Raw genomic sequence first — 22,106 nt, forward strand, 5'->3', positions numbered from 1 at the left:
TAGGTCAAACTCCAGGGTTTTTTGTCAAGCGGAATCAATCGACACGCCGTATATGCTTCTAGAGAGGTTGGGTCCACGTACGTGATAGCGATTCTTAAGCCTAGTTCACATTCGACGGGGCGCGGCAGGACGCGACGTAAGGATCAACGGCAAGCGACAGGACGGTCTGACGGCGTCCAATGTGAACACCAGGAACGGGAACGCAACCGTTCTACCGTCCAGATCGGGAAGCGACGGGAAGAGTTGGATCGATCCAACTTTTCATACCGTAGACGGGCGTAGACGGGGACGCAAGCGTACAAAACGGCTGCAATTCGAGTGTGAACAGGAGACGGCGTCGTGCGCCGACTACTCCCAATTCGTACTTAGAAATTTTTAGCATTTCGAACACTGCGCTTCCCATGATAACTCACAGAATGGCTAGCACGACTTGAGTTGAATTTTAGCAACATAAGATCTCATGTCACTTTTTGTATTTAGGGATAGTTCAGAAGCGTGACAGACGAACTATTCTATCATTTCCTGGGGCTATTATTTGAATGCCACAACTTTCAGGGCTAATTTTTTGGTCTTAATGAAAAACCGGTATTGTGAACTTGATTCCGCTTCTTTCAAGGAGAAATAATTGGAAAGAAGTCCCGAAAAATGAGAAATTAAGTCTGAAAGTCATCCCGTCACGGACCGTGCCTTATGACTCGCGCCGTTCGACGTTGAACGTCGCAACGACTGCCGCATGTCGTGTCGTACGAATCGTACAGGATTTTAAAGCTCACCCCAGCCCTCCCGACAAGCCCTTACGTACCGTCGGCGTTGCGTCGAATGTGAACTAGGCTTAAATTAAAAGCGCGCTGTCCCGTATCTGTCCCGTACCATCAAAGACAGCTGGTCACAAACAGCTGGCCACAATATTCAAATAGGGCTTTCAAATGCAAGATCATAACGTGGAGGGAGGTTCCAGAGTACGATTTTTCGTGTGTTTGCCGTCATTGCCTAGGTTACGATCGCAAACACGTCACATTCCCGCGCTATGCCTTTTTATTTTGACAATTTGTACCGAAATCAAAACTTCCCGCCGAAAATCGATGTTTCTCGTACCAAATTTGTACGCGAAAAATCTTTCTGCACCCGATGACGCAAGATCTCCATACGAAACATGGTTCGTATGAAAGCCAGTCCACACGGATTCTCCGCCCCGAAAAATCATGTGGAGCACGCCGGGAAAATATCCGTAGCGCCCATCCGGATTTTGGCGCGCAAAATCGTACCCCGGAAACTCTCTAGTGAGTATGAATGTGAAGTGTATCGGGTAATGCATGTACGGCTATTGTGCGGGTTCAAATCCCAGGTTATGCCTTGAAAAAGAAATAGGAGAGTTGAACAATTTATAACATCCCTATGCTTTTTTTGCCTAGGGCTGTGTTTACATGAGAAATTTCAACCCGGGTCGAGTTCAGCCCGGGTTGAAAGTCTGAACGATAGACAAAATAGGTGAGCGTTTACATGAAGACAGTGGACCCGGGTCAAATACTGATATGCCGCCAAAAGTCCACTTCTATAGTCCTGTATAGTCACGTGAATCCGCATAATTTATGCAGTGCTGTTCAAACCTGGCACGAGATACGAACAGAAGTACGTTAGAACGATTTTGTTGACCCGGGGCGAAATTTCAACCCGGGTCAAGCGTAATGCGTCATGTAAACACAGCCTAGGTCATCAAGGTGGTAGACATTGTCGTATTACCCTCGACCGTACCTGTCCCGTACCGTCCGTACCATCAAAGACGGCTTGCCACAAACAGCTGGCCACAATATTCAAATAGGGCTTTCAAATGCAAGATCATAACGTGAAGCAACTTGGAAGAATTAGTATGTTTGCGAAGTGTATCGGGGGATGCATGCAGGGCGATAGTGCGGGTTCATATCCCAGGTTATGTCTTGAAATAATAATAGGAGAAATGCAAAATTTATAACATCTCAATGCTTTTTTTGCCTAGGTCATCAAGGCAAAATAGCATAGCGTAGGGCCCTGAGCTTCCAAGCTCTTTCGTTATGGCAATCAGCAGAATCAGCGAGGCGGACATTGGACGTAGTAATCAACAAAAATAAAAGATGGATAATAAAAATTCCTAACACGATTTCTACAGACATTCATCAGAGAAATACGTCTGAATAATGAAATCTAGCAAAAAACAACAATATGTACGTGGAAGAATACGAAATGCACTATGTGAAAGATAATGGGAGGAATGAAGGTGAAGTGCGAAAGACTAGAAAAGTGTACAGATGGAAATTGAGGATGATCATACTAGAAAGAGAAGATAGATAGATAGAGAGAGATGAGAGAGAGAGAGAGAGAAAATGAGAGAGAGAGAGAGAGAGAGAGAGAGAGAGAGAGAGAGAGAGAGCGAGAGAGAGTGAGAGAGAGAGAGAGAGAGAGAGAGAGAGTGAGCGAGTGAGAGAGAGAGAGAGAGAGTGAGACAGAGAGAGAGAGAGAGAGAGAGAGAGAGAGAGAGAGAGAGAGAGAGAGAGAGAGAGAGAGTGAGAGAGAGAGAGAGAGTGCATGAGAGAGAGATTTGCTAGCTTACTTCTAGAAAGCAAGAAGTACAGGAAAATACTCGCAGACAATACAGCGTGGTGCTATGCCAAGAAATCTGTTTCATTCTTTGCCTCACCGCGTGGGCTTAGACACGCTTATCCGGGGGCAGGAGTAAGTTCATCTGACCGAGCCTTGTTTCATATCGCATCTCCTTGACAGCATGGCAGAGCTTGATATAGCCTTCACGCCCGTGAGCCAATATCATAAAGATTAGATCGTGATTGTGCGCAGGACCGCCTCGGTTTCTCTCAGTCAGCTGTAGATCTTGAATATCAGACATACTGAGGAGACCCTGTCGCTGGCACTTCTGACGTAGACCTGCGGCGGGCACGCTTTGAAGCCATGGTTGGATCTCACTGACGAACAGCGGTGCGTCAAAGGGGTTAGCCAGGTACACTGTGCAGCAAATGACATAGTAACACACAGTGATAAGTAACACACAGTGATATGTGACTAAAAGTTCACATCTTCGTCATCGTCAGGGTATGCTATGCGTGTGCGCTACTGAGAATGGGCGTCTGAACAAAGCTGTTACGATTTTGGTGGTAATTGCTAAAGAAAGTGTCTGGTCCAAACGCCGGAGCTCGGAGCTAGAGCTCGCATCACAGCTCGTCATTTGGCAGGAAGCACGAGCTCCGATGTTCGGAGCAGAAACTTCCTTTTAGAATGGTTATGTTGTGCAAAATGCAGTGAATCGTGACTTTTCAGTAGACTAGGTCACATGGTACTGTTACAAGCACACAGAAACATGCACCCCCCCCCCTCCCCCCCCCCCCCTCACCCGCATACCATGTGCCATGCCCCATGTATACGCCCATCACAAGAGAAGCACACAAATCCCATGTACCATGTCCCATGTATACGCCCGTCACAAGAGAAGCATGCAAATCTGCAAATGCACTAGATGTGCACCCAGGGCCACTCCACACGAACATACACATTCATACCGTGACACCGGCACACAGACAGACAGACACACACATACACACACAAGGCAACTGGGAATACTTGCACACACGCACACACACATACATACATACAGCCATGCCAAGTGATTTAAAAGATACCTTACCTTCGTCAGGTTCACCGGCATCCTCACTGAAAACACACAGCAAAGGAGAAGAGACAGACATGAAAATGTGTTATCTATCAGCTATTCATGGCAAATAGAATCTGAAAGGATAAATAAATGCTGCAGCTCACGTGAAAGGGCGCTCAGCTGTGTTTGACTCTAACGGACAAAATCGCTTTCGAAGTTCGAACTTGACATCATTTGTGGCTGAAACCTGTGAACTAAAAATCGACCCACCACGGCATGGTTAAATTAAAATTAAAATGTTGTTTATGGATTTCCACTAGTTTTTTCTATGAAAGTTAGAGCTAAGGCTAGCTAGGTGAGTAGATCAGACCCACCACCAAGTGGTCAAAGACCGAAATCCCATTAGCTGCATCCATGTTACTCTCGTGCCAGGCCACGAGTTCCCAATTAACTGTGGGTCGCAGCACGGCTGGAAAATTCCTTCCGCTTCCAAGCAGGACTTTAACCTGGTACCCTCTGTTTCTCAATCATGGTTTTAGACCATCCCACTATGCCTGCCTGCCTGCGCCGTTTTCACATGCTCTGCACTAAATACTAGTTTTTGCATGCACGAGCGCGTGTATTGGCATGTATGAATAGTGGACACCGAAATGCATACACCTGTTGCCATGACTGCATAAGTGCACACACACCCGCCCACGCGTACACATGCACATATTCTCACGAACATGTACTGTACATACAAATAATCATGTCCACCAAGCTACTGTCGTGGACATGGGAATCAGATCGCACATCTAGCGGCTCCAGGGCACTGGCCATGCAGCCGTGTGTACACGGTACACACATGCATTTATGCATTGCAGCGCGCTAGTCGCTTCGGATCAACATGTGCACTGCACGTAATGTTCTGTACGCATTGAAGGTGCCGGCCCCGGTCATCCAACTGGATTTTCATGTCCACAACAGGACATACACACAAACCTCGCAGTAACGCGGGGGCACGCAACGTGCACGCACACATGTACACACGCACACACACACACACACACACACACACACACACACGGGCGCACACACGCACACACACACACACGCATGAACACACAAACACACCCACACACACACGCATGAACACACACACACACACACATTACACAGTGCATACACTTACGTTCCTGACTTCGATTTCTTCATTCCTTCGATTCCAGTGCCAAACAGATAGCTAGGTTGTTTCTTCTCAACGAATCCTTCAAACAACACAGCCAGTACATTGGACAGGCACATACCCACACATGCACACACACACACACGCACATACACACACACACACACACACACACACACACATACACACATACACACATACACACACAACATACACACATATACACACACACATATACACACACAGTGCCAATCAGAGCAGCTCAAGCCAAGTGCTTCACGCACAAATTATGTGCAGAGCAATATGCCCACACTGAACGCTAAGGTCTGTCTACATTACATAGCTGTAAGTTCACGTTTCTTGCATCCTAGAGATCTTCAAACAGCGGTATTCAGTACAGTCGTCCCTCTCTAATCCGGCACTTGTTTATCCGGAACCCTTGCCAACCGGCGCACTTTCTGACGAAACAGATTTTTTTCGTTCAATTCCTACATCTTATTCCGGCACTTGAATTCCGCCTCCGGCAGTGACTTTTTGAAACGAATCACTCAAACTGCACGTAGTTTGATTTCATAATCCGGCAGTACGATCGTACAGTACTAGGTGCACTCCTTGCCAGGCCAGGCTGGGCCAGTCTGGTCAATGTTGTCCAGGAGACAACGGCTAAGCAGTCAACCATACTTTCTTATTTTAGCAAGGAGTAGTGTCCTGCCAATTTTCAGGTGTGTGTGTGTGTGTGTGTGTGTGTGCGTGCGTGTGCAAGAGTACATGTGAACATGTTCTCTGTTTTACTTTATCACTTTATCACTGTGTATATTCCCGGAGAACAATTGAGAATATAAAGCCGTGCACCAAATACTTGGGTCGACACGGAAAACCCTGCGTTTTGACGTACATGTATGATACATGCATGCAATTGGGTAGGGCCGGGTCAGAGGGCAGGATTTCTTAATCCAGCACCCTCGTTAATCCAGCAGAAAACGCCGTAGCAAAAGGTGCCGGATTAGAGAGGGACGACTGTATTAAATTGGTTTCGCGAGCGGGCCTAGATATTATGCACTGGGAAGAAAGTCATGGTTTATGCTTGTTACATGTATAGTTCGTAAGGGTATGCAGACTCCACTGTAGCCAGAGTTCATGTTTCACACAGTTATACACCACTCCCCAAAACGGTCTCTTGGCTAAAAATTCTTACAAAAATGTTTATTTTAAAATTATTTTTGGAAAAATTTGTAGCCAATAGAAACACCGTAAAAGCCCGCGCATTGGCCCCGGGCGTATAGAATAGCAGCCTCGATTCCCTGGGCGTATACAAGGGCACGGGCATTATTTTGGAACCGGGCGTATACTTGGAATGAGGTTAGCCGTAAGAATTGGGTATCAGTACCTGTACATGTACTGGTGTTTCCAGCATACCTGGGCGTATACATGGGCATGGGCGCTATTTTGAAACAAAAGTGTTGACTTCCCCTGACTGGGCGTGTACACGGAGGGTGGGCGTAATTTCGAGTGGGCGTATACAGGGGCTTTTATGGCATGTATAATTTTAATCGCAATGGGAAAAGGGTAATATCAGGTTCCCACTAGGCTAAATTTTCGGCCGATGCTCTTATGCCTGGTCCACACTGTCCGATATTTTGGTCGACGCTCCGATACCGACTTCCACATGAGATCGGCCAACTGGATCTGACCTATACACACAAACCCACGCACATTTGTCGAAAACGCATGCGACATCACCGTCCACCCCAGGTTATTTTCGCACCAATCTTGAGGAATTTTTGTATGATTCCATAATCGATAAACCACGATCGGCCAAAATCTCGACCTAGCAGAGACCAGGCATGATATGGACTTCAACATGAAATCGGCTGTCTAAGTCGGATAATTCGGACTACCGGTTCACACACAACGAATGACAAGCGATTGTTCTTGCTGGCCTGTGGCGCTCTGTGGACACACGTACGCATGGTAGGCAGCCATGCTAGACCGTAGTAGACGCCAGAGCGGAAATGAGATCGTTTTTACACGAGCTGCAAAGTCAACAGCGTGAAGGGCTGGCGTCAAGTAGCGATCAAGTGCAGCCAGTTAAGGATCTGCACCGACACTCTCTGCTGTCATGGTGACAAGCCAATAGTGATTGGTCAGAGGCTCGCACCACCATATCCAAGCACTAAGAGACTCGCCGCAGATTGGTCGAAACCTTACACCATGCAAATTTTCGCACCGGTCTTCACGATTTTGTCATACAATTCCATGTCTGCTGCAAAATCGGCCTAGTGGGAATCCGGAATTATTGGGTAAGAGGGTGAGATTGTGGCTGCACGTTTGTTGTAGTTTTTGTAGTTGTTGTGCAGGCAGGCATAGTGTGATGGTCTAAGATCATGATTGAGAAACAGAGGGTACCAGGTTCAAGTCCTGCTTGGAAGCGGAAGCATTTTTCCAGCCGTGCTGCGACCCACAGTTAATTGGGAACTCGTGGCCTGGCACGAGGAAAATATGGATGCAGTGAATGGGATTTTCGGTCTTTGACCACTTGCTGGTGAGCTGATCTACTCACCTCCCACCGCTTTAGGAGCTGAATCTGCGTCTTGATCCTTGAAGGGTGGTGGCGTTCCTACGTATGCGGAAAGCCCGGCTTCCAGCCGAGTCTCACGCGAACCGTGAATTTTTCTTTTTGTAGTTGTTGTTGTTGCTGTTGTTGTTATTGTTGTTGTTGTTGTTGTTGTCGTCGTCGTCGTCGTGGTTGTCGTGGTCGTTGCTGTTGCTATTTTACTGTTCCTGCCGTCTCTTTCGCAGTCATCCTTGCCGTCTTTTGTGGTAATTGTGGTTTTTTTAATTGATTTCTACTGTAGAACGGTCCTAGCTTTTTGAACTACTTAGTAGTAGTCTCATGTCTCACGGAATGAACCTTACCTTCTGTGGAATGTTTCTGAGCTGGCTTGGCAGTGTGCTTGTCGGCCTCCTTCCGTTCGATCCACTCACTCATGTCTTTGTAGACCTCCTGGATCCGCACTGCTACATTGCAGTACAAATTTGACTTGGCATCGTCAAAGCGCCAGTATCCGGCATGAATGCCGTAAACGACGTACTCCTTTTCTTCATCGTTGTAGGAGTATATGGGCGAGCCGCTCTGTCCACCGCTTGAATCAATGTAGTGACGGTAGAGTCGCTTGACAACAATATCCTGGTTGCTGCTGCTTTTGTTGTTTCCGTCGCCGTCACCGTCATTCGTATGACGTTGCGGCATAGCGAACAGTGCAGAGGTCTCTCTCTCCTGGCCTCTGCGCTTTTTAAAGCCGATGTCATCCAGTAGCGGTTCAGCTTTCTTGGCTTTGTCAACGGGCATCCAGTACATGTGACCTCGCACAGCCTCTTTTTTGACCTCTCCAGGAAACCCACACAGGAACGCCTGGTCAACAGACTCCATACGCGGCTGTTGAGCCATTGGTTTGCGCACCATTGCATTTGCACCGCTCAGCTTGTCAAGCTCATCCTTTAGTCTCTGTTCCAAGTTGTCCTTGCGCAGAGCAATAATGCCATAATCATACAGATAGCGATCCCAGTCTCCCTTGCCTTCTCCGCAGTTCTTTACGTAGTCTTCGGGCACCCGCAGCCATCCTCGGTCATTGTTTTCCTCGACAAAGGTTTCATCCGGCAGGAACGTGCTACTGGGTTTGGAATCCTTGGGATCCCATTCGTACACAATCTGAATCCAACAATACTCTCCACAATCGCTGCAACAAATAACGTGTGCGGCAGTCGTGAAATAGTAGCAGGGATGAGCGCCTTTGTTGAGCTGTTCGACCATGAAGCACGTGGCAGGCGCTACCTGGTTGCAAGCTTGGCACGCTGAACGTACTTGGAAAATGGAGGCGTGAACTGGGTGACCCCCGGCCCCGGCGGGAGTTTTCCTAGGATTCAGGACTCGAACCCTCCTATCTTCGGCATTGAAGACCTTCTCCTCCCCGCCGGTAGCTGCGGCCCCTGACATAATAATATTTACTCAATCCTCGAGCGCCTCCTAAATCGCTTGTCTGTAGATTATGACTGTGATACTGATCGGATATTTTCACTGTTGTGGAGGAGAATACAATCATGTCAGGTACGCAAAGGCTACGGCGGGAAAGCCGAAATTTTTTCTTGTGGTACATCTACAACTAAATTACTTACAGTACAAGATTCAAGAACGCCTCTTCGCCTTGACTTGAGTACCGGTAGTAGTAGTAAGATTAGTACACGAGTGTACTACTAGTCAGTAGTACTGATTCTAGCTAGACTAGGTTTGGGGCCAGTTTTCAGCTCAGCGTAATGATCTCCCCGGGATTTCCCCTGCAAGTCCCTACACGCGCCGTCCCGTGACTACTATAAATCGACTATATAGCGAGCAGTCACCATGCCAGGAGTCACGCTCGCGTGGCATGCTAGCCAAGAGTACTATAGGGCTTGAAAGTGCTACGTCACAGCATAGCAACAATTTCAAAATTTCAAAAATTGGATCCACTTGGATCCAGTTTTTGTATGGATCCAAGCACATTTCAAGCCGTCTTACTCTCAGCAAGGTGATGTTACCAGTGAAACTGACTGATTTGGCTACTGGGGGCGGGGTTACAACTGGTGGCGAAATAAAAGTCACACCTGCATGCGACACGAGGGGGTTGCTATGCACCCACATACTTAGGCAATAGCAAAGTCACACCTTAGTGGATCCAAAAATAGAAATCTGATGTCAACTTACTACTCCCTGGCCGTTTTGACGTCATCACTTTCAAGCCCTATTAGCAAGAGTACATAACCCCCCAGAGTGTGCAACGCCGATCCAGCTCTGCATAGGGTCTTGGTCGAGCGGAATCGGATCTTCTGATGTCATGCGTACACTCCACACCAGCTCAAGGCCGGTCTCGAGGCAGGGCACCATTGTTTTTGATCCAAGAGTACCCGCGACTCCCCGGGTTCCCCTCAGATGTGTACGGTATTATGACGCAAAGATCCGATTCCGCTCGACCAAGACCCTATACCTGTATACAGAGCTGGATCAGGCGTTGCACACTCTGGGGGGTTATGTACTCTTGCTATTAGAGCACTAAAATATTAATAGCAATGAAAAATATCAATTGTGCACTCATAATCATGTATAAACAATTAAAATGAAACAATTCCAGAACGTTTTCGTGTGACCATCATCAGTGGAACATCGTCACATAGCAAGAATCACTAAAACAACCAGTTATATAGCTAGAGTAACATGAAAAGAAGCGTGAGAATGTAGCACAGCTAGCGGTTATGCATAACGCGTGTAGTGTGAACCTTTGCAGTGTATCTCACCAGTTTTTGTTCACACGCACTCACAGCTGCCACATTCATCTACTGCTACCATTCTCAGATACACTGCAAAGGTTCACACTACACGCGTTATGCATAACCGCTAGCTGTGCTGCATTCTCACGCTTCTTTTCATGTTACTCTAGCTATATAACTGGTTGTTTTAGTGATTCTTGCTATGTGACGATGTTCCACTGATGATGGTCACACGAAAACGTTCTGGAATTGTTTCATTTTAATTGTTTATACATGATTATGAGTGCACAATTGATATTTTTCATTGCTATTTTACGACTGTTGTCTCCTCGTCGGTTATTAAAATATTAATATTATTATTACTTAGAATCAACTCGTAAAAACTCTAAGTCAATCTCCCATTGACACAAACCTCGTTTATTCAACATAAATCATATCCTATCCAATAAAAACAGTTCATAAAAACAGTTCATAAAAAAAGTTCATAAAACTTTTAGGATCGGACGCAGACCGCATAACCAAGAGAGCTAGCTCCCTTGGCTGCTGTTGGAGTATGCAAGAATGGGCCTTCCAGATAAGGTCTCACAAGGAGAAGTGGCTATAGACTATAGTTATGAAATGAACACCGGTAACCATGGAGACAGCCCGCACTCTCATTATAGACACACTGTAAAAAGTAAATAAATTATCGTGTCCGTTCCCGAAGGGAACTCACGTACTGGTTATAAATAGACCGAATAAGGAAAATAATCTGATAGCCTATGAAGAGTAAAAGAAATTGAACCAATGACAACAAATACTCGTCCAGCACAAGAGTTGTCATAGCAACACAAATAACAGCGGTCCACAAATTTTGTTGTTGGAGATTGAGTAGGAGTTTTTACTGGTTGTACATGTGGGACCGAGGTTTTTATAATAGTTTTTATTGGTCATAAACCCTCGGCCTCCTCATTTATTGTATTTAGAATCAACCAGTAACAACTCCTACTCGTTTAACACCAGTAAATGCGTCCACCTACCCTTTCAAAAATATGCATTAGCCCCCGGCCCGTGATCCCCCTTGACAATGAACGGTGTGCCTATTCAGAAAGGTGATAGCCGCTGTCATCTCGGCGTGACTATCACTCCTTCACTAAATTTTTCTGACCATATAAAATCTATCACCCATAAGTTTCGCAGTCGTGTTTTTCTGTTGCGCCATATGGCCCATTTCCTTTCTGCTTCAACCGTGAATTTGCTCTACAAGTGTTACGTACGACCACTGTTAGAATACGCAGTCCCTGTCTGGTCATTCGCCGTATCCCATTCAGATTCGCTTACGTTAGACCGACTGCAAGCCGTTGCTGCTCGTTCATATCTGCTTTGTAAGACCCGGCACCCTCCTGAGTGGGAAACCCCGAAACAGATTCTTAATCGTACTTGTGACTGGTCATCCCTGAAGTGGCGTCGTCAGATTCTGTCCTTGCTGTATTTTCATCATGTCTTTTACCAGTTTCCGTCTTTGCTAATTCGTTTCAAATTCAATGTATCCCTTAGTTGTCGTCACCCGTCCTCTATAGTTTTACCTCGTTCTGGCGCCCATTTCCTTAAGTCCCCTCTCTTCAGTTTATCTGTGGAATGGAACAAACTTCCAGAACACATCCGCTGCGTTCAGTCCTCTGTCAATTTTCGCATTGCTCTAAAGGCTCATTACTCACAGCATAGATATTCCCTGACTGGAATTCCGAACTTTTCCGTTTGAGAAATTTGTTTTCCTTGAAATTAATCCTTGCTGGGTTTTTATTCATCTAAATGTCCCGCTATTATCTGCAGAGGTGATTTCTTCCCTCGTCAATTTCTTTCCTGCTTTTATACCTCGCTATTTAGGCGCTTAGGCGCTGCGCTGCATCTGCCGCTAGGGTTTATCGGGTGTTAGCGGCCGTCGTGAGTTCCCTTCGGGAACGGACACGATAATTTACTTTTTTTTTTTTATTTATTTTTTATTTAGGTACTTGTTTCCCTTCTTCCCATGCTTCATCTTCCACTCTCCTCTCCCCCATTTCCCCATTTTTCTTGCGATATTTATGTGGGAGACTTCCGCGATAAGCATCCATTTGCTTTTGGAGAATCCTTTTAAATAAATACAATACAATACTATCTCCAACAACAAAATTAGTGGACCGCTGTTATTTGTGTTGCTATGACAACTCTTGTGCTGGACGAGTATTTGTTGTCATTGGTTCAATTTCTTTTACTCTTCATAGGCTACTTGAATCGTTTTAGTAAATATACGATCCATAGGCATTGGCGGGTAATGCTAGCATTAATTTATGGCTGGCATTATAGTCCCGTTTTTCCAGGTGGCATAATGCTGGCATTATAACAGCATTTCGCATGCAAAATTGGCATTACAAGCATAATTGTCGGTCGACAACGGTGTCATGCATGAAGCTGCCAATTTGGTTAAACTGAACGTTTTCGTTCCCTTCTCATCAAGTGTCAGGTCTCTGAATGTCTCAGTACAGTACTCCTGGTCAGTTTTGTGCCATTTTGTCGCACTCGCTGATTGTAAAATTATGATCTGGTTACGTTGGTGGTCAGTTAGTCATAATTATGTACATGTGTACATGTGTACATGTAACTGGTAACATGTTTTTCTTCTCCTTTTGTACCATAATATTAAATTAGCTAACATGTACAACCGCCAACCCTTGTTCTTTTCTCACTCACGAGTCAGTACAGAAGTGCTATATACACACCTGCACACATACTCACACACACACACACACACACTAATGCACCGGCGGATTATGCCGGCATAATTATTGGCATAATTTGGTGGTTGAAAATTTGGAGCATAATTTGGCATCCTTTCGGAGGTAGGAGGATAACTGCATGATTGTATCACAGTTCTAGTACATGTATGTAGGCTACACTATTGTGTACAATGCACCTGATCAGTGCTGGTGGTCTGCATGGTAATGGGCTCGGAGGTCATGCAGATAGTGTTTTCAATGAAAAGCAGGGTAGAAATCATGGAAATACATTTTGTGTGCTCGAACTCGTCTTCTCAAACCATTATAATTATGATGATTTTGCGAGCATAATGCGAGAATCCATGAAAGCATAATTCCATGATTTTGCGGGCATAATCCGCCGGTGCCTAACACACACTCACACACACCATTGGACCATTGGACGCCCATCGCCGGAAGCGATGATAGCGATGCTACAGCAGAAGCCATAGCAGCTTATGCTGGGATTGCACCATTCAACAGCTTGCAAGGCTGAAGAATTGACCGCCACTATTCAGCCTGGTCTACACCACACAGCTATGAAGTGGCTTTTTCTGGCCAGTGAATCCCTACTTTTTGGTCTTTTTTCTCTTTTTTTCTTTCTTTTTTTTCCCGCACACACACACACACCACACCACATACTCTGGCATACACTGGCTGTTGGTAACCACCCAGGAGAATGAAAGAAAAGTCAGGAAGAGTCTGAGAAAGAGAAGAAAGACGTGTGTGACCACAATCGTCGGAAATCGAACCCGCAACCTATCGATTGGAAATCGCTGCACATACCAATGCACCATAAATAAATAATACACACACACACACACACACACACACACACACATCCATACTATTAAACCACCCTTTTCAGGGGGGATTATGGCTAGGGTCCAGCGGATAATGCTCCGAAAATGTTCGTATAATGCTAACCATAATGCTCCAAAAACTGCCTTATAATGCTGATTATAATGCTTCAGCAAGGGATATAATGCTCTTGGTTTGGGACAAAAATGGAAGAAAGTCTGCACATTGTCAAACTTCCAGGAAATTATACATACATGTATCGTCGATCTGCATCTGAAGCTGCCACCTTATCTCTCACGAGCTCCGCCACTTCTTAGCCCTATAAGACATGATCGCTTCTCCATTGATTGCTCTCCACTACAACTTTGATGCAGGGTTCTGGCAGAATAGTCGGTGTATCAAATCTTTCCCCTAATTATCCATGTAGTGAGAGATGAAACCATTATTGCAGGTAGCCATTAATTGTTGGGATGAAGTTAATCTTGGAAAATAGTATTCCTGCCTGCAGACAAGCTGTCACTGCGTCCACTCTGTGAATAATGTCTTCATCTGAAAGCCTGTTTGACCTTTTTGGGTGCAGTCCTGTCACTCGAGTTGAACCTTGGTGTGAAAGTTGTCGCCTGCTGGCGTGGTGACCAGGTGATTTGGGCACCCAGGAGCACGTGACCACTTGTTCAACCATGTTCGATTGGGAATAAAGGAGGAACGCTGCATCGCAGCCTTTTCGGACCAAAACCAGTCGACTCAGCGTCCAAAAGACTACAACATATGGGCCAATCGCGGTCATCCGTGCTTTTATAAGAACGAAATGGCGCTTTTAGTGACCTTTTGCATACAAATCCCCATCTAGTAGGGCGCAGTCACCCAGTTTTGGTGGAAGTGCGCGAGTTCGATTGGGATTCAAGTAGGAAGGGAGCGTCTCAGCTTTCTCGGACCAAGACCATTCGACTCAGCACCCCGAAGACTACAACTGGTGAAATTTTAATTTTTGCCTTAACTTCCCCTTTAATAGTATACTCGGAGGGAGTTGTGGTTGCTCGTGAGGGTGCTCAATACACCAAGGTGCAGAGCCTAGTACACACACTTGAGAGGGACGAAAAGCGTTTCTTCTGTAACTCTGAGTTTCACGGTTTTAACCGATCATCAGACAGCAACTGATGTTGCTGTCTGATGAAACTCAGAGTTACAGAAGAAACTCTTTTCGTCCCTCTCAAGTGTGTGTACTTAACCCTAGGACGGCCACCACTTTCAGTACTACTAGAACGGCCAAACGGTGTCATTTGACAACTGCATACATTTCCATGTCTAAGACCTATGATATAGGTTATTATGGTTTTTGTTTTCAGTGCTGGCTATCACTATCGGCATTTATGATGTACACAACAATTTAGGATTCACCCAGACACTATTGTTGGCTATACGCAACTAAAATACAATGTACGAGTAACGGCAATTGCGAAGAATAAACTCAATTACTGGCAAAACTTCAATTAATTGCATAGGAATTTCTTATAATCACAGAGTTACAATAACAAGCAATGTGTCAACGTCACCGGGCACATGAGTAACTGTTTTTCGGGAATATGTGCTTTGGCATAATCGGATTACTCGACCGTCACGATGAATGACACACAGTAACAAGTACAAACATGGACTAACTATGAGCATCATTTTTTCCCCAAGCTGACACATATGCTGCTAGAGATGGTTTAGGCTAGTAACGATTGCATTTTAGACTCTTTCAAGAGGTATACCCTTCTCTTCTCCTTGGCTGGCACTTAGCAACCAGATGCCATAACTATCTACAAGTTTATTGACCAGTGCAGGAATGAGCGTTTTCTGGATGCGCATGAACTAGCAAAGGTCTGGGATATTGTGAAGGCGTCGATTCCTGTCACATCTATTCATTTATGTAACCGCCTTGCAGGGGGACATCCTCTGGAATAGTCTTTGTTGAGTAGATCCACCACATTCCATTGAAACGGTCAAGGACATATCTCGTATTTTACGAGAATTGGACAATGTGGGGCTTCCTACTCTCACCATGTAAAACATATGGCTCTAGGTGGTCTACACTAGGCGAACCATTGATAATTCTTGCTACTTCTACCTTCTATGTCTACCATTTTTGCATCCTACAATGTAAGCTTGAAAAACAAAATGCAATCCGCGATTATTGGCGATGAAGTTAGATGGTAGTTCACTTCAATTTATCAAAGTGGTTCATACTGCAACTCTTTATTCTCCAACAGTTTCTGGACCAGTAATGCACTGATGATGAAGTTATCAGTTATGACTTAGCAATCACCTTCTGCAGCATCCGGGGCCAATAAAGAGAGAGGAGGCATCCCAGCGGCTGCCTACCCGTTTAGCCTGAAGCGGAGGAGGAAGAGGTTTGGCCTCCCTCCTTCAAGAGACCTGTCACAATGTCTCCATCGAGCCACTGCTGCAGCCACTCACTGGAGAGAGAATGAGATACAGGTCTGCTATTGTGGAGGAGCATGCGCGGCTTGATGTAGCGGTCAGTGGTTTGTGGGGCAGTCGTTTTGAGCGTACTTTACTTGATATACGGGTTTTTAATCCTCATGCACGCTCAAATCGATCTGCACCACACACCACTGTCTATCGGCGCCATGAAAAAGAAAAGCGACGATGTTATGAAGAGAGAGTGAGAGAGGTGGAGCATGCGACGTTCATGCCTGTTGTGCTGTCGGCAAGTGGTGGCATGGGAAGAGGGGCGACATCACTCTATCGCCGAATCGCGTTATTGAGAGCGGAAAGGAGGAAGGAGCAGTACTCCCACGTAATATCTTACATCAGATGCCGTCTCTCATTTGCCCTGTTGCGATCATGCATCATGTGTTTGCGGGGTTCACGGGGTCTTTTCCGTGAGCGATCGGTTCGGCATCCGGAGTCTGCTGAGCTGGTTGTTGCTGAGGCCCAGGTTGCTCGCATGTGAGAATCTATAAATTGCAGCAGATTATTTTTATTATAAATACTGGACATGGATATTGAATTAAACTGTACTCAGTGACTTTTTACATTTTACAGGCTACGTTTTATTGTTATTGTTATTATTATTGTAAATAACCGACGAGGAGACAACAGTCGTAAAATAGCAATGAAAAATATCAATTGTGCACTCATAATCATGTATAAACAATTAAAATGAAACAATTCCAGAACGTTTTCGTGTGACCATCATCAGTGGAACATCGTCACATAGTAAGAATCACTAAAACAACCAGTTATATAGCTAGAGTAACATGAAAAGAAGCGTGAGAATGCAGCACAGCTAGCGGTTATGCATCACCAGTTTTTGTTCACACGCACTCACAGCTGCCACATTCATCTACTGCTACCATTCTCAGATACACTGCAAAGGTTCACACTACACGCGTTATGCATAACCGCTAGCTGTGCTGCATTCTCACGCTTCTTTTCATGTTACTCTAGCTATATAACTGGTTGTTTTAGTGATTCTTACTATGTGACGATGTTCCACTGATGATGGTCACACGAAAACGTTCTGGAATTGTTTCATTTTAATTGTTTATACATGATTATGAGTGCACAATTGATATTTTTCATTGCTATATTATTGTAAAGCTTTCCTTTTGATCTTGTCTCTTATTGTTGTGACCTTTCCACAATAATTGGGTTGCATTAAAAAAAAAAAAAAAAGTTCAAGAGCCTTATTAGCTCGGCGAGTAGTTAGAAAGGATTATCTACACAGCACCATCCTTGCGATAATGCGGTGTACCATCTCCAGGTTGTAGAGTTGCGATTTCTCTTCCTCAACACTATCCATTTCGGGTCTCCACCACTCCTGCAACTGTTTCTGACAATTCCTTGTCTGGACTATCCCGCAACCCTCGTCCGCTCTCTGGAGGCTCGTGAACCTCAACACATTCTGAATCCACAGGTGGTACTCAGGTGTTGTCACCGCACGATTCGCCTTCATATGACAGAACAAATCCACCACTTCCAATGGTCACTACACTTGACCACCCATCAAATGAAGATAAAATGGGCAATTTCGCTTTCATGGTCATCAGATTCATGCATGGTAATAGGCTACATCCGTTCCAGTATTTCCTTGGCCGTCAGACCGCGATGGCTCCTCTGGGGCAATTTACAGGAAAATGAAAGGGATTGAGCAGTATCAAGGACATTAGCTGAAGAGTGTTTGTGTAATTTGTGCACTAATGGTTACCCGCCCCAAATTCGCGATTCTCGCCCGACGGTTGTATGTTGATCATATAATTTCGTCCTGTATTCAGCGATTTTCCTGCCCATGCACCCTTCTTTTGTCTGGTTGGCATACGAGCAACTCGATATGGCCGACACCTTCGAAATGTGTTCATATTGTTTCCATCTAGCTGCAATAATGGCTTTTTATAGTGCAGGTGTCAAATGACACTGGTTGGCCGTTCTAGGTATACGTACTCGCCATTATGGTACCTCATCAATAACAAATCAAAGGTTTATGGCAGACGAAATAGGAAGAAAAATTAGGAATAGTCACAAGATTTGAGCTTATTCTGATTAGCCATATTTCGGTAATTATAAAAGTTTGACTCGCGCGGTGTCAAATGACACGGTTGGCTGTTCTAGGGTTAATAGTATACATGACTTCTGATCGTAATAACAAGCCTTGATTACAATTGAATCCGTTGAGTTCTCTGTCCATAGTTGTTCTCACATTTTGCTGATTGTGATAAAAACTTTGTGTCGAGTCTACATGACTGAATTAGTACCCGCCAGGTGCCAGCTGATACCACTCGATTTTCTTTGCACCACGTTTCGTGCCCCACACTCGAAGCACTATCCCCCCCCCCCCCCCCACCCCCCCCCCCCCCCACACACACACACATCCCCTCAGCAGACTTACCGCAAATGTTTAAGCCAATGCCGATGGGAACAATGCTCGAAAAATTGGCAGATTGTGCTCGAGAAGCAGTGGAGTTGGTAGAACAAACATGATGGCAGGCACTAGCATGAATGTCTCTACCTTACTTTATCCACATACAGTGTAGATCTACCAAGCATGCATGCAATGCCGATACAAAAAAACTAGGAATGGTTTTGCTCCCACACTGGAGCTCGCGGTATTCCTCCGACGACTTGACACTTGACTGACTCACGACTGCCATCCAGAGAACAGGAGAAGTCCATTGAACCTTCGACTCGGCAAACCTGCAAGAAAGCACCACTCCCTGCTCAATACACAGTGTTTCGGGGAAAAAAACTAGCTCAGAAAATGTAGCGTGCTATTTTCTACGTGAAGTGTGTTGGTGACAGTGAGGGCTGCGTCCCACCCGCCTGTGTGGATTCACAGGAAGTGTGAGTTACGAAGTCTGAAGAAAATGTGGAACGGTTTCTACAGTGATGGCCCCTACATGGTTCAGTGGTTAGAGCATCGCTGGCTACAAGCGAGGGTCCCTGGTTCGAGTCCTGTTGGTGACAGTTAACTTTTTCTTCAGACGTTTCTCGTTTGGCTCCTTCCTCAAACAAGTGAACAGAAAAAGTAGCAAATTATTCTGCAATTTTATCTGTTATGTAATCCGCCAAGGACTAGTAGTGAGTCCCGACTTGGAATTCTGCTTCTGTTCTTCATCCATATACAATGTATAAGTATAATGAACATGACGATGTACATAACCATGTACATGACCATGTACATGGTTATGTACATGTAGGTACATATACATTTAACTTCACAAGGCAGAACAACAGAGACCAAAAAGCTTTCTGGTAACTCCAAGTTTCGTGTCTCTTCTGATGAGAGTTTTTATAACACGAAATTCGGAGTTACGAGAAAAGCTTTTTGGCCTCTGTTGTTCTGCCTTGTGTAGTTAGATCTGCCCTTGTTAAGGTATTGAGCACTATGTTGCAGCAAGGACTTGAGACACTTTGTCTATATCTACAATAATTAGAACTTACAAAACTGAAATGTTGTAGGCTGTCCTTTAGAGTTTTTTCTCAACAAACACACTGCCCTACTAACAATAACTTTCTCAACAAACACACTGCCCTACTAACAATTACTTTCTCAACAAACACACTGCCCTCCTAACAATTACTTTCTCAACAAACACACCGCCCTCCTAACAATTACTTTCTCAACAAACACACTGCCCTACTAACAATTACTTTCTCAACAAACACACTGCCCTACTAACAATTACTTTCTCAACAAACACACTGCCCTACTAACAATTATTACTTTCTCAACAAACACACTGCCCTACTAACAATTCCTTTCTCAACAAACACACTGCCCTACTAATAATTACTTTCTCAACAAACACACTGCCCTACTAACAATTACTTTCTCAACAAACACACTGCCCTACTAACAATTATTACTTTCTCAACAAACACACTGCCCTACTAACAATTACGGAAAGAGGACAAGAGAAGTGTCACTGGACAACAAGACAAGGAGGGTGGACGGGGTGGAGGAGGGGGGGGGCTCCTTGCTGGTGTGGATGGCGAGGCTAATCCGAGCACAGCTCAACGTTTTGGAATCACAGCCGACGAGCAAGCATCGCTAAGAATAATACTCGATTGTACCAAATTACGCCTTGTTTTCTTCTAGCAATACGGTTACCCGCCATGGGCCAATTCAAGTACCAGTACACTAAATCTATCCACTTGCTTGTTTCACACTTCTTCCCCTCATGTTTCACGATTTTAAATAAAAATATATATTTTTCTTTTTCTTTACTTTCGCTTGCGTGCTGCTAACCTTCTGTCCAGGAACGCAACGAATGCCCCCCTCCTCCCCACCTATTGGACATAATATCTGTGCCTGTGCGTGTACAAGTACATATCCATTGAACCTTCAGTGATTTGTTTAATTAAAGCTTTGATAGTTTACCTTCCCCACCCCTTACCCCTCCCCCCATTCCCCTTCCCTCCAGCCAATTCATGACTCTAATCCTAGCTCCGGGCTGTGCCACTGACGCCTCCACCCCCAGGCTCTTGTCCCCCTGCCTCTCCCGACCCAGGCTCGGGCGCCACCTATCCCTCCCTGTCCAGTCTACAGTTCAATTCCCCTTCCCCTCAATAGTCTAACCCCCTGCCTCTCAAAGGTCCAACCCCTTTCCCTCAAGGGTCAAACCCCCTCCCCTCAAGGGTCAAACCCCTTTCCCTCAAGGGTCAAACCCCTCCCCTCAAGGGTCTAACCCCCTTCCCCTCAAGGGTCTAACCCCCTTCCCCTCAAGGGTCTAACCCCCTTCCCCTCACGGTTCTAACCCCCTTCCCCTCAATGGTCAAACTACCTTCCCTTCAAGGGTCTGACCCCCTTCCCCTCAATGGTCAAACCCCGCTCCCCTCAAGGGTCTAACCCCTTCCCCTCAAGGGTCAGACCCCCTTCCCCTCAAGAGTCAAACCCCCTTCCCCTCAAGGGTCTAACCCCCCTTCCCCTCAATGGTCAAGCCACCTTCCCTTCAAGGGTCTAACCTCCTTCCCCTCAAGGGTCAAACTCCCTTCCCCTCAAGGGTCGAACCCCCTTCCCCTCAATGGTCAAATCCCCTGCCTCTCAAGGGTCCAACCCCTTTCCCTCAAGGGTCAAACCCCCTCCCCTCAAGGGTCAAACCCCTTTCCCTCAAGGGTCAAACCCCCTCCCCTCAAGGGTCTAACCCCGTTCCCCTCAAGGATCTAACCCCCTTCCCCTCAAGGGTCTAACCCCCTTCCCCTCAAGGGTCTAACCCCCTTCCCCTCAAGGGTCTAACCCCTTCCCCTCAATGGTCAAACCCCCTTCCCCTCAAGGGTCAACCCCCTCCCTTCAAGGATCTAACCCCCTTCCCCTCGAGGGTCAAACCCCCTTCCCCTCAAGGGTCAAACCCCCTTCCCCTCAAGGGTCAAACCCCCTTCCCTCAAGGATCTAACCTCCTTCCCCTCAAGGGACAAACCTCCTCCCCTTCAAGGGTCTAAAACCCTTCCCCTCAAGGGTCAAATCACCTTCCCCTCCAGGGTCTAACCACCTTCCCCGTACCCCCTTCTCTGACAGACCATCCTGGGTGTGCTAGGCCGGGTTTCTTTAACGAAGGAAGGATTGCTCAACTCATCGCCTAATGGAGCTGTTCCAAGTTGATGAAGGGATTGCCAAGTTCAAACAGGGGTTGCAGACAAATACTCCCAATCCGTTTTCTTCATCAGCAAGCGCAAAGCATGGTGTTCACACACCATAATAGCACATGCAGTCAAGCACGAGTGAATACGCTTGAACGCAGTTATGCTGGGCCCGAACATCAGGTAGATAAGCAGTAACCTGAATGCGGTTGTGGCCTTAACAGTTAGGATAGATGGACAGAGAGAGGGGGAGAGATGGACAGAGAGAGGGGGAGAGATGGACACAGAGAGGGGGAGAGATGGATAGAGAGGAGGGGGAGATAGGCAGACAGAAAATGACAGATAGACA

At 45.8% G+C, this 22,106-nt stretch overlaps 1 protein-coding gene across 1 annotated transcript; it reads right to left on the reverse strand.

Annotated features, from left to right (window-relative positions):
* Nucleotides 1-1,810: 1,810 nt before the first annotated feature.
* Nucleotides 1,811-8,880, reverse strand: LOC135828396 (uncharacterized). The gene is made up of 4 exons (XM_065340843.1): nucleotides 7,719-8,880; nucleotides 4,809-4,884; nucleotides 3,668-3,693; nucleotides 1,811-2,991 (listed from the first exon to the last, which is right to left on the reverse strand). Exons 1-4 carry the CDS (start codon nucleotides 8,794-8,796, stop codon nucleotides 2,681-2,683), a joined length of 1,491 nt encoding a protein of 496 aa, XP_065196915.1. The 5' UTR covers nucleotides 8,797-8,880; the 3' UTR covers nucleotides 1,811-2,680.
* Nucleotides 8,881-22,106: the final 13,226 nt, after the last annotated feature.

This window comes from Sycon ciliatum, chromosome 12 (genome assembly GCF_964019385.1).
Source record: "Sycon ciliatum chromosome 12, ocSycCili1.1, whole genome shotgun sequence".
Lineage (NCBI taxonomy): Eukaryota > Metazoa > Porifera > Calcarea > Leucosolenida > Sycettidae > Sycon > Sycon ciliatum.